Source organism: Dipodomys merriami, unplaced genomic scaffold, assembly GCF_024711535.1.
Source record: "Dipodomys merriami isolate MVZ:Mamm:240054 unplaced genomic scaffold, mDipMer1.0.p SCAF_48, whole genome shotgun sequence".
In the NCBI taxonomy this organism is placed as follows: domain Eukaryota; kingdom Metazoa; phylum Chordata; class Mammalia; order Rodentia; family Heteromyidae; genus Dipodomys; species Dipodomys merriami.
In genome coordinates, this window is record NW_027206046.1 from 9,911,071 (window position 1) to 9,923,296 (window position 12,226).

At 39.0% G+C, this 12,226-nt stretch overlaps 1 protein-coding gene across 1 annotated transcript in view; it reads right to left on the reverse strand.

Annotated features, from left to right (window-relative positions):
• Nucleotides 1–12,226, reverse strand: part of Unc13c (unc-13 homolog C) — a 281,403-nt gene that overhangs the window by 179,881 nt on the left and 89,296 nt on the right. Inside the window, exon 7 of the mRNA XM_069995373.1 lies at nt 7,119–7,338. Within this exon, the coding sequence (XP_069851474.1) occupies nt 7,119–7,338 (220 nt within the window). The remainder of the gene's footprint in view (nt 1–7,118; nt 7,339–12,226) is intronic.

Here is a 12,226-nt window from a genome sequence, read left to right on the forward strand (position 1 = left end):
TCTTTCATTATTTTACTTATTAGCCCAAACTTCTCAATTTTCACCATGTCAAACTGTTACATGGAAATCTACAGTTTTAGTGGTTTTTATGTCAAGGAATCCCTTCTCTCTCCTTTTTCTCACTATTTCCCTTTCTCTCCTTTGCTGTTCTCTCTCCCACACACATTATCTATTGATTCTCTTTTTCTTATAATTTTAATACTGTACCTTGTCCCCAGTCATTTTTTCCCTTATTTTCCTCAATAGCTGTTCCAAAACACTTTTATTCTTTTTGGGTCACCAACCTAACCTCCATTATCCTCCCTTCTATGAGTATGATTGTGTTTTCTTCATAGAAAATAGAGACCTCTTAGATGCAACAGTCACATTCTCTCATTGCTACAGGAAGAATTAAAACAAAATCTAGACTTGATTTGTAGTATTAGCATATTCCTTTGCTGTAAATATTCTTAGCATGGCTAATTTCAGTCACCTCCTTCAAAACAATCACCACGACACACCAACTTTTACATATTCTGTCCCTCATGCTACCTCATAATTCCAACCTCTATTAAAATGTACATTCCAAGTATCTGAGATGCCAAACTATTTTTTGGAGAAACTAAAGATAAAATCATGTCCATAGCTGAGTATTTAATTTGGCTCTGTGTTTATTTTAATGAGCTTTGTACTTCTGGTAAACCACAACCCTAAGGCTGCAAATCTGCCATAAACAAAAACCCATTCAATCCAAAAATGGTAGACAAGCTATTGAAAACCTACCAACAAGACAAAACATGTGTGGTACTTGGTTTTAGATTTTAAATTCTTAGAAAATAAATGCTGTGTGTCCATCCATAGAAAGCAGAATGCAGCTGACCTACCCATTACATGTCTTTCAGAGTCAGCATAAAGCAAGGGCATAACTCCAACTGCAAATGGAAGAAATCCATTAAGAAAATCACATCTTTGTAGACCAAAGAGCATAGCAGTTAATGATGCTTTAGGATAGGAGGAGACTCTTTATCTTATGCTACTGACTGCAATCCTCTGATTGTATGTAATCCTCAAAATTAATACACTAAATTCTTATCCACAAGGTCACAGCATTTAGGAGGTGGAGTCTTTGGCAAGTAGGGAAGGTCATGAGAGTAGAACTCTCAAGAAGGGCACTAATGACTATTGCATAGGCCCATTCAACAATGTGAGACACACAAGAAGACAGCAGTCTGAATGTGGAAGAATCTGACTGAGCTCAGACTCTGACCTTGGGCCCCCACCTCCGGAACTGTGAGGAGTAAGCTTGTGTTATGCAGCCATCGACTCAATTTATGAAAATTCCCCTTTGAGAACAGATGAGGAAATGCTATCCTATTTAGACTGAGAGTAGTTACTTTTGTTCCCTAAGCCTTAGCTTCTGAGTCTATGAAACAAAGGGAGAAATGATGGTGTCTCCCTTAACCACCTTGGATGAGGATTAAGTGTGATAGCATGCATAGGTATCACAGAAATAGTCAAAGACAGGGAAAAGAGAGTGACCGCTATTAAATGGTTTCACTGTAGCAAAGAATCTGAGTTTAAACTTCACAGTAACTGAGACAACTCCTTGAAAAGTCCTGGGAACAGTATCAAGCTCAGTGCCTGCCACATATTACATGTACCATAGTTATTAGCCAGACAGGGGTCAATGATGCCCCTGTACAGACAAAATTAATAGAACAGAAGTTAAAATTCAAAGAATATGAAAAAAAAACTTCACATTGTTTGAAAGGTCAGAGTAATGGCATATACCTGTACTCCCAACTACTCAGGAGGACAGTTGAGGCCAAATGAGAGTAAGACTCTATCCTAACAAGCCAATATGATGGGATATGTCTGTGATTGTAGCTATAGCAGGAGGTAGATGTAGGAAGATCATGGTCCAAGCTGGCCCAGAGGAAAAATTAAATACACAATGATCTAGGGGAGGAAAAATTAAATACACAATGATCTAGGGGAGGAAAAATTAAATATACAATGATCTAGGGGAGTGGCTTAAGTGGTAGAGCATACGGCTAGCAAGTGAGAGATCCTGATTTCAAACTCCAGTACTGCATTGGAGATAAATGGGTCTGGAGAATGTAGGGGTCAGCATCCTTGGGAAGCAATATAGAAGGTCTGATGTGGAGGCATTTGAATGGTGCTTTTCCTTTCTAGGTCTCTCTCACATAAAAATGGGTCGTCATGGCTGCTTTTCCTTTCTCAGTACAGTCTCGTGGGTTGGCTTGCTCTGCGTGCTTCTGTTTTTCTTTCCCATGGAATCGTGTGGGTGGGCATGAAGTTGGCATTTTCTACTCTTTCCCATTAGTTGCTTTACAACCAAGATAACCTCAACCCTCCTCTCTTAACATACTTTCAATCTTTGCAAGGAACAAACCTACAACTCCCCCAGTCTTTAAGTCAACTGCCCCCGCTTATAAAATCAAAGCCACACACTCCACATTTTCTGGAGCACAACAAAGAACTGACGTTTAGTGAAGGGTAACTGGAGGAGGAAGGACCAAACATAGCATCATTTCCCTCTTCTGTAGGTGTGGCTTTGTCACGACAGTGGGAGAATGTGGGCAGGTAGCCCCTTCCCAAGAACTACCAACGTCTATAACGTGACTTCACTGTCAGGGAACTTGCCACCCCAAACAAGCATAACACCCCAACCTGTCCTGTACCATTTCTACCACATCCAACAACCCACTACCAGGACATGCAAACTTTAAGAATGAGTGTGTGGAAAATTTAAAACTACCAAATCAGAGATGTTCTCTTAAGCACACACTCAAGGCTGATACATTTCATCCACAATTTCTAGAGAACGTCTAATCCTCCTCACAGGATTGCAAAATATAAAAGGAACAAATGAATAATAAAAAATGTGCACAATTTTCTAAATCTCTTTACAGAGGGAAGAGAAACCAGAAGAAAATATAAAAGAGAGGGTAGGAGGATAGATACTTTTGTTCTGACCATATTTATGTTTGTAGATGTGTGTACAACCTACTCGAAAGATAAACAGAAGCAAGTAACAGACTCACACCATCTTCAAACACAGGATTTCTTTTTAAAGCAGTTATAGCCTTGGCCATCTAGCAGCTTAGGTGACATTTCCAGTTCTCAGTGTTATTGGAAGTTGGCCATGGGGGGGGGGGCTTTTGGCTGGGTTCTTCTGTCCCTTGTAGGGCATAAACCATCTTGTAGGACATCTTCCTCAGACATACTCACTGTGGGATGTGCTCACTGTGGATGTGCTAAAGTGAGGGGCAGGTACTACATTATTGGCTATTTTGTCTAAGCATAAACAAAAACAAGATCATTGTGAAAGCCACTAAACCCAAATAGTCTCTTAAGAGAAGTGTTTGTTGCCAAGTAGCTGGAACCACAGGCCCACACCACTGTACTCTAATTGCTAGATAAGACTTTTAAACACAAGAAGTCACACACTTGTCTTCATACCTAGACAATACGATCTCTAGGGCAAGCTTTTGTCTTCTAATGCTATCTTGGTCAACTGTCCTACACTTATCCCTGGCACAAGTATCTCCCTCACAGTAATACATAATTAAAGGAACTATGCAAACAGCCTTTTTGTTCCTGGTTCCCTTTGACTGGAAGGTTGTGGGTAAATATTATTAACTCTCTTCACATATCAGGAAAACAATGTCTGAAGAGTCATGAAAAATTCTAGCGGCAACAGAATTGGAAGTCAGGAATTTTTAAAGTAACTAATGGGATGGTGAGGTCTAGGAAAAGGTAAGGAGAAAGAAGAGAAAGAAAGGAAAGGATGGAAGTGGCGCTGTAGCTCAAGTGGTAGAGCGCTTGCCTTGAGCTGAAGAGCTGAGGGACAGCGCCCAGGCCCAGAGTTCAAGCCCCATGACTGACAAAAAAAAAAAAAAAAAAGACACAAAAGAAAGGAAAGGATATTGAGGGGTAAAGAGGGTCAAAGTATGTTACATGCATGTAGGAAGACAGTATAAGGCAACTCATCAAACCCTGCTGGAAGAAATGGGGAGGAGGGAGAGGAACAAGAATATAATTGGTGGTGAGGAAAGAAGGTAAACAAAGTCCAGGCATACTGCCTTGCCTGTATGGAAATATCACAATGAAACCTCTCATATGGTTAATGTACACTCATTCAAAAAATGGAATTAAACTGGACGCTGGTGGCTCATGCCTGTGATCCTAGCTACTCAGGAGATTGAGATCTGCAGATAGCATTTCAAAGCCAGCCTGGGCAGGAAAGGCTGTAAGACTCTCATTCTCTATTGGAGAATGAACCACCAGAAAACTGGAGGTGGAACCATGGCCCAGAGTTCAAGCCCCATGGCCAAGAAAAAAAAAAAGAAAAAAAAATCAAATTGAAAAATAAAGAAACAAGAAATGTCTTTTTATATGAAAAGGAAAATGTAGCTAAGGCTATAGAAAAAATATATACTGATATGCTTTGTAAAGGTGTTATGTGGAATACTTCTATGCTATTATATAAGGTATATTCTTCCTCATGGTCACAATTTTTTCAGCTTCTGGCTCCCAATACCTGAAAATGTTCATTTATGAGTCTATTCTTTCAGGTTAGGGAGCTGACCTCTGTATCCATTTTTAACTAGATTCCTTCATTAATCAGTTCTTTTTTCTTCTAATGATTCTGAAAAGTGGACTTTTACATGTGGAGACAAGGGACTGTGGTGTTGAGGGTACATTTCTAGGTTAGTGTGGAGGGTGGCAGGTTGTATGGAGTCATAATGGAAGACACTGGGAAGTCCATGTCTGGGGAACACAGAATGGCTAAAATGACAGCGGTACCAAAGAAGAAAGTGTAACAGCAGAAACTAGGACCCACTTTAGATATTCACTAGTAAGTTAGGAAAGAACACCAGGCTGGGTGTTCAGAGAGCTGGGTTTTAACAGTCTCTAGATTCTTCTGCTCAAGACATGTGAACCTTAGAACTCAGAAAAATCAGTACATTGTGTTCTCTAATCCACTAACCTCACAGCTCCTCTTGTTTGAATGGAAAGATGTTCTTCAAAACACTATAGAATACAGGCATTTAAAAATTATAGTTCTTGTGCCTTCTTTCATTGTTCAACCCATACAGCCTTGCATTTGCAATCTGTCTGCCTTATTACCGCAAATACTGAGAGTACAGGTATACACCACCATGTGTAGACCGGAATACTACTTCTAAGCTTCCTGAGCTCTTATCACATGGACATATCTTGTATAATTACTGTTGAAGGAGTAGAATATCACTGTTTCTAAGATAGGTGTTCATCTGAGTCATGTTTTGGAATAAAATGTTCAATGCAGAAAAAAATTCCTTGTTGTTTTTGCAAACTTTGAAGGCTGAAAGACAAAAGCAACGCTCCTAGCTACAGTAGGTGCCCAATATACATATTAATTTAACTGTCTTAAAGGAGCCTGTGTGCAAAATGTGGTAATGCAACAAAGAAAACAGGATCAATATGCAATTTGCAAACAAGAATAGGTGAGCCAGGTTTTTATTAATGTTGGAGTCTGCAAGTGCTTCTATTAGGTAGGGCACACAAGCTTGACAAGACCAGTGAGAAAACATAAGCGCATCTCACAAGATCTTTTTTGCTGAATTCTTAGTGAAAACTCTGGCTTCATGGAGGTGTGTGAACTCTGCAGTTTCATATTATAACATAAAGCAAATGTTTATTTTGTGGCACTCTGGGATTCTTCCTTGAAGGAAAAAAAAATAGGTTACTTAGGTGTAATGTTTTTCTGAAGATTGCTCCAGTTTCTATAGTTTGTTTTTTGTTGGTCGTGGGGCTTAAACTTGGCCTGAACACTGTCAGCTCTTCAGCTTAAGGCTAGTGCTCTACCACTTGAGCCACTGTGCACTTCCAGTTTTCTGAGTGGTTTATTACAGATAAGAGTCTCAGGAAGTTTCTTGCCTGGGATGACTTTGAACCTTGATCCTCAGATCTCAGCCTACTGAGTAGCTAGGATTACAAGCATGAGCCACCAGCACCCGGCAAGTTTCTGTAGTTATCTCTTTTCTATCTTGCAAAGATAATCTAGGAAAATATTTTGTGTGTGATCTCTCTTTCACCTGTCTCACTTGGAATACAATCCTCATCCCAACAAACACGTTTGTTTTTGCTTCATCCTAGTTTACAATTGTAGTGATGGCTCAATGGTTAGGTTCTTACAGATTAGATTTACATCATTCAGGGGCACAATGTGCTCTTTCACTTTCCATGATTCAATTCCTCCTCCACCATTTTCCCCTTAAATAGAATAACTTTTAAATACAGGTCACTAGCGAGCTAACTGCAAGAGCAGGATGTTGTCTGATGCCACTGATGAAGGGGAAGGCAAGTCAGTTCTCTTTTCCCTGCTTCCCTTTGGTATTTTCCATTCCTACCTACTAACCTATGGGAGAGGAAGGCAATCAAGTACCAGGGCCACTACCAGGTAAAAAAGCTGGGGAAGAACTGAGATGAGGCAGGTGAGGCTGTTTGGGAAACTTACTGGATATTTCCATGCTCCTCTGAATCTCAAGAAAGCACTGTAAAGGTGTGAGGGATCTTACAATCACCTGGGCTGATTCTCTTTGACTCAAACTGTGCAAGTCACAAACCCAGAACCTAATGAGGCTGAAACACCAAATTCCAACCAATCAGAAGGAACTTTACATACTTTTGCATGGCCATTCATTAGATCACATGTAGACAACCTCTTTTCCTTTTCCTCACTCTCCTCTCCCCCCACCATGTATCTTGAGAGAATGCACTGATTTCAGAAAAGAATTAGGGGGAGATGAGAGTTCCAGTAATCCAAAGCAGACTAGATAATTATCTTCAAGTATTTCTGAGAAACTGGAAAAGGAGTCTTCTTTGAAGTTTTATACTTGAGACAAATGTACAATCCTGGTCCAAGGGCTCACTTTGAGGCTGCCTGCCAATGCAGGCTAGATCAGCACTCCAGGATTGCATCCACTCTATGTATCAGTAGGCGGTATGTGTATCTTTTGTGTAAGTCATGGGAGCAAGGAGACATCTAGAGAGAGAGAGAGATCTAGCCTGGAGACACATGGGGTAAGGAAGGGTCTGCCTACCACTTCGGCAGCCCGAGTACTCACTCTGCAAACAGTCAGCATTGAGGAGGTCCTGGCACTTTTCATGGCACTTGACTCCACACTCCAAACACTTCATGCCTTGCCGTGCAATGCCCCACAGGAGCCCTTCACACTCGTAGCAGTAGGTGGGTGTCGTAGCTGTCCAGACCTCAAAATTGTGTGGGGTAGTGGAAGAGATGGGGTAGATCAAGGCTTGTAAGGTCTTCTTGAAGACATGCATTTTCTGCAAGATGGAGAGAGGGTACCAGGGCAAGTCAAGGCAGAGGAGTTGGAGAATTCCAATATCAAACAATTCATTTCATCACTTCTCCCCCAAAATGCCATTTTGAGAGATCCCCTTGATTACTGATACAAGTAGTGCCACTAATGACAATGCTGCTGCTTATTTATTCTTTACTCAGTGTTCTGGGGCCCAACTCAATTATTTGAACACACACACAAATGTTCCCTAATATCCCAGACTAGATGGGGCTCTACTGCTATACAGATTCATTCATAGCAATCTATCATTCTAAGTTAAATAATAAGTTAATATATGATACTAACTACTTATTGATACCTATGTTCCCTGCTACATCCCAAATCCTATAAAGACTAGGATGTTCAACATTTTTACTGCTATCTCAACACTGAGAGGCTAACCTGGCTTCTGACTTAAAACATTCAAGCCACACATTGGTGGCTCATGCCAGCTATCCTACTCAGGAGGCTGAGATCTGAAGAACATGATTTGAAGCCAGCCTGGGCAGGAAAGTCCATGAGACTCTTATTTCCCCAATTATCCACTAAAAAGTTGGGACATGGAGTTGTGGGTCAAGTGGTAGAGCACTAGCTTCAAGCACAAAAGCTCTGGGATAGTGACCAGGCCCTGAGTTCAAGCCAGAGGACCGACACAAAACCAAAATCTGTTCCCCAAAATAAACTTAAATTGTGTTCATATATTATTTTGTGAAGAATTAGGCCAGTAGGAGGAAGTACATTGCCAATTCTATGGCAACTACTTGCAGAAACTAGAGTCTGAAAAATAAAGCAATTAAGCTTCCTGCCAAAAACAAGGACTAGTGTTTTCAGGCCATCAGTACTCTGAACTTCCAATTGTTAGTGAGTCCATCTGGAACAAAGCTTGTCAACCTCCACTGGCTTTCTTCTTTCTCTCCTTTTCTCTACCATGTTAACCTGTAACCAAAATAGTGGAGTTTACTTTCACCTTTTTCCTTTGAATTTTCCTTGTGACACTGTATAAGTCCCCCAATTCCTATACTTCAAAAAATCACATTCTTTAATATGAAGACAAAAAATAATCTTGGTTGGAAACCATTTGTTTCATGTATTTGTTGCACACATTTTAGTAATGAAATAGGTTTTTCTGTCCTGTAGGCAAATATTTTTCCATTTCTGAACAAAAGTATCAGAGATATTTGTAGTCAAGCCTTAGAGACAACGCAACCTTGGAAATTTATTTTAAATGTGAGAACAGAACAATGCTGGAATAAGTTTCTGAGGATAAAAACAGACATAATTTCAGTGCCAATTTACTCATCAGAATAATCATCACCTAAGACTGACTATACAAGCTAAAAATTGCTCAGGTAAAATTTTGGTAATAAAATGTACAAACAGAAGATAGAAGTTATATGCTGCTCAATGAAAGACTTTGGTTCTGGTTTGCATTATTTTATAACTAGTACTAATTATCATTTGCATTTGCCTAAGTAGTTTGTGTGGGGAGTCCACAGATGAGGAAAATAGAACATTAATGATAAACTGAATGAGCCATTGAATAAAGGGAAGTACAATCCAGCACATACTCATCTTTTATGACACAGACTATGTCCTGGAAGCAAATTTATATAGATTTTTCATTTATTAGCCTCCAGTTCAGATTTTCAATGAAAAAGGTATATGTATGCATGCATTATGTATATATGAAAAAGCATAATAGAAGTGGTATGAAATATGTTATACGTAAGAAACCAAAAATTATGTGAATTCCTCTATTGAGGGAAACTTTAGGAATTTTAATGTGTAAAGTCTAATTTTTAGCTCTTTGGTAGAGATTAAATTTTTACAAGTCTGGCAGTGGCTATGAAACAGTAGGAAAAAAGACTAAAATATACTAAAATGGATAATAATTATCCTTCTTAAAGGCAGTATATGAGCCTTTGCTGTAAGGGCAAGCCATGATGGAGCCATGGGAAATAGTGGAATTACAAATAGTTAATGACAAAAGTAACTTATTAATCATATGCTTATCAGGAATAAAAAAATTGGCACATGGCTGTACCATTACTATTTGTTCACTTCCTTTATGTTGTAAATATTCTTTTGTGTGAAGTTAATGAGATCAATTAAAAAATAAGCATAATAGATTCAGTTCTCTAAGTTGTAAGGTCACTGTCAAGGTGGATGCAAGGAAAGAACGAAATGAGTCTAAAGGAGACAGGTCAGAAGTAAATGAGATGAAAAGTGAAAAAACAATCTAGAGTCAATAAGGCAGACAGACATTTTTTTATAACACTGATTCTACAGGAGAAAGAAATTGTAACCTGTAACCAAATTTGTTTATAAACAAATTATGATGTGATTAAAATGACACAAATTTTATAAATCATAAGCCAACAGGCAGAATTCAAAAATTTAGAAAAAAAGAGGCTGAGGAGTATGGCTCAGTGGTAAAGCTCTCATTTAATGAATCCCTCGAATTATCTCAAGTAATATAGAGACAGAAAGAGAAAGAGAGCCTTTGAGTTCAATCTCCATCACTACCAGAGGGAAGGAAAGAAAGAAGGAAGGAGGGAAGGAAGGAAGGAAGGACAAAAGGAAGGAAAGAAGAAAGGAAGGAAGGAAGAGAGGGAGGGAGGGAAGGGAAGAGAAGAGAGGGATGATAGAAAAAGGAATAGACAACTTTCTGGAACAAATAGAAAAAAATACACAATAAAAATTAAGCCAAGAACAAATATTTAAAGTCATTATGTTAAATAAGTTGATTTGTCTCAGTAGTCAAATAACCACTGTCAAAATAATTCCAAGTCCACAGGGTTTTAGAGGTAAGTTGTACCAGTCCTTCAAGGTCAAGCAATTTACTTGTGCAAACTATGCTAGAGTTACTCAAGAAAGGAAAGCTCCCAAGTTATTTTATAAAGTACCAATGCCATAATGGTTCAAGACTACAACAAACCACAGGCCATTATTATTTATAAACGTTGATATAAAAGTTACATAAGCAGTAACAAGTGAGAAAAATCAAGACCAAGAAAGGGTCTGCAAGTTGCCCAAAATCTCACAGTTAGTAAATTGTAGAACTGGACCAACACATACCTAAAGCTAAAAACTGCTTTTGAACACAGAATTACAAGCAATAGCACTTATGTGTGTTCTGTTCTTTTTGGTTTTTGGTGTTTTTTCTTTTTTAAGACATCATCTTCAAATCAAGCATTCTTCTTATTGGTTTCCATGTTGACATTCTCTGGCAAGGGTCCTAACATCAACTGCACAGGAGATATGGTGGCATTTCTGTCCATGAAGTCAGTTCTAGCTGATATCTACCTTCAGTTCTTCCTTTCCTTTCCTTCTTTGGAAGAGATGACTGTTTTAGTTTTGTAATTATGTGTGTATGGTATTTCCTTAATTAAAACTGAAGTGCTATCATTTCCCACGTGGCCTCCTCATCTTTCCTCATGGAAAAGGCAAACATTTCATGCTTCTACATACAGGGGAGCTAGCAAGGCCATCACAACCAAGTGTGGAAATTGTTCACGTCAGCATTTATGTTAGTCGCCCATGTAATGACTGAGCATGACAGCTTGTCAAGAGTGACATTTAACTCGCCTGTTGTACAGAAGTCATATTTCATTTACTTTTTGAGACATGGGCTCCAGGGAAACAGGCTTTGTAAATTTGAGGAGTTAATGTGCTCTATTCATTCGCCCAATACCCATAGAGAAATCCATGTACTGGGTCTTCTAAGACCAAAATAAAAGTACAGTGATGTGTTTAAGTTTGTGAACAGCAGATTGATAGCTAATTTACCCAGAAAGTAAGGATTCATTTCCCGGTTAAAGGATTCGGAAAATGTAGTAAAATTCCACTATGACTGTTCTATGTCTATGGCTTTTCTGTTAACTTTGTATAGAAAATGAGTATGCACAGTTCAGATCACTTGTCATATTGAAAGAAAAAGAACAGGAGTTTATCAGTAACATTCTTCAATGTGGTTTATTTCCTTAAAAGAAAAAGACTAGACTTGTCAAGATTCAGCAAATAGGATGGGAGCCTCCTAATGTATTGTTGTCAACACCATCTTGTATCTCAAGTACCTCCCAACTATCACATGACATCGTAACTCTTAACAGGTAAGAATATGACTATAGGAAACCAGTCCATTTTCTTAATCCTATAAAACAACAGTGCACAAACTTGCTGAGGTCACTAGATATTCAAAGTAGACATGCTCAATGTCTATGTGGGGACTCTCCATCTTTTCACACTTCTGAATGTATTGGTATGTTTTCTGGTAGGTGAAATGCTGATAGGAAAGTTTGACTTTTGGATGGAAGATAATATAGAAAGAAGAGAATGAGAAATAGTGAGGGAAATCTTTACCATTACATGCCACGTGTGCAGAAAGGTAAAATAAGAACTGCATTAATTGCCTGGAGCTGGTGACTCCCATCTGTAACTCTACATATTTCAGAGGCTGAGATCCAGAAGATCAAGCTTCAGAGCCAGCCCAGGCAGAAAAGTCTGGGAGAGTCCACCTTCAAAATAACTAGTAAAAGGTCAGGCTGGAAGCATGCCTCAAGCGGTAGAGAACCAGTTGAGCAAGCTTGAGGCCTTGAGTTCCAATCATGGTGCCAGCAAACAAACAAATAAATGGATGAGTGAATGAATTAATGATATGCAATACCCACACAATTTTTATTCTATAAGGATGACAAAGTTGCCAAATCTGGGAGAGCCAGGACATGTAAGTTCCCACAAGAGCGGACACAGATAAGATTTTCTTAGCAAATCTTCAGCCAACTATGCAGGACAACAGCCACAGCACAATATCTTTAGCATAGATACCTGGAGTTCTCCAACATCCCTTTCCCACTCATGTCCCTGAAGCC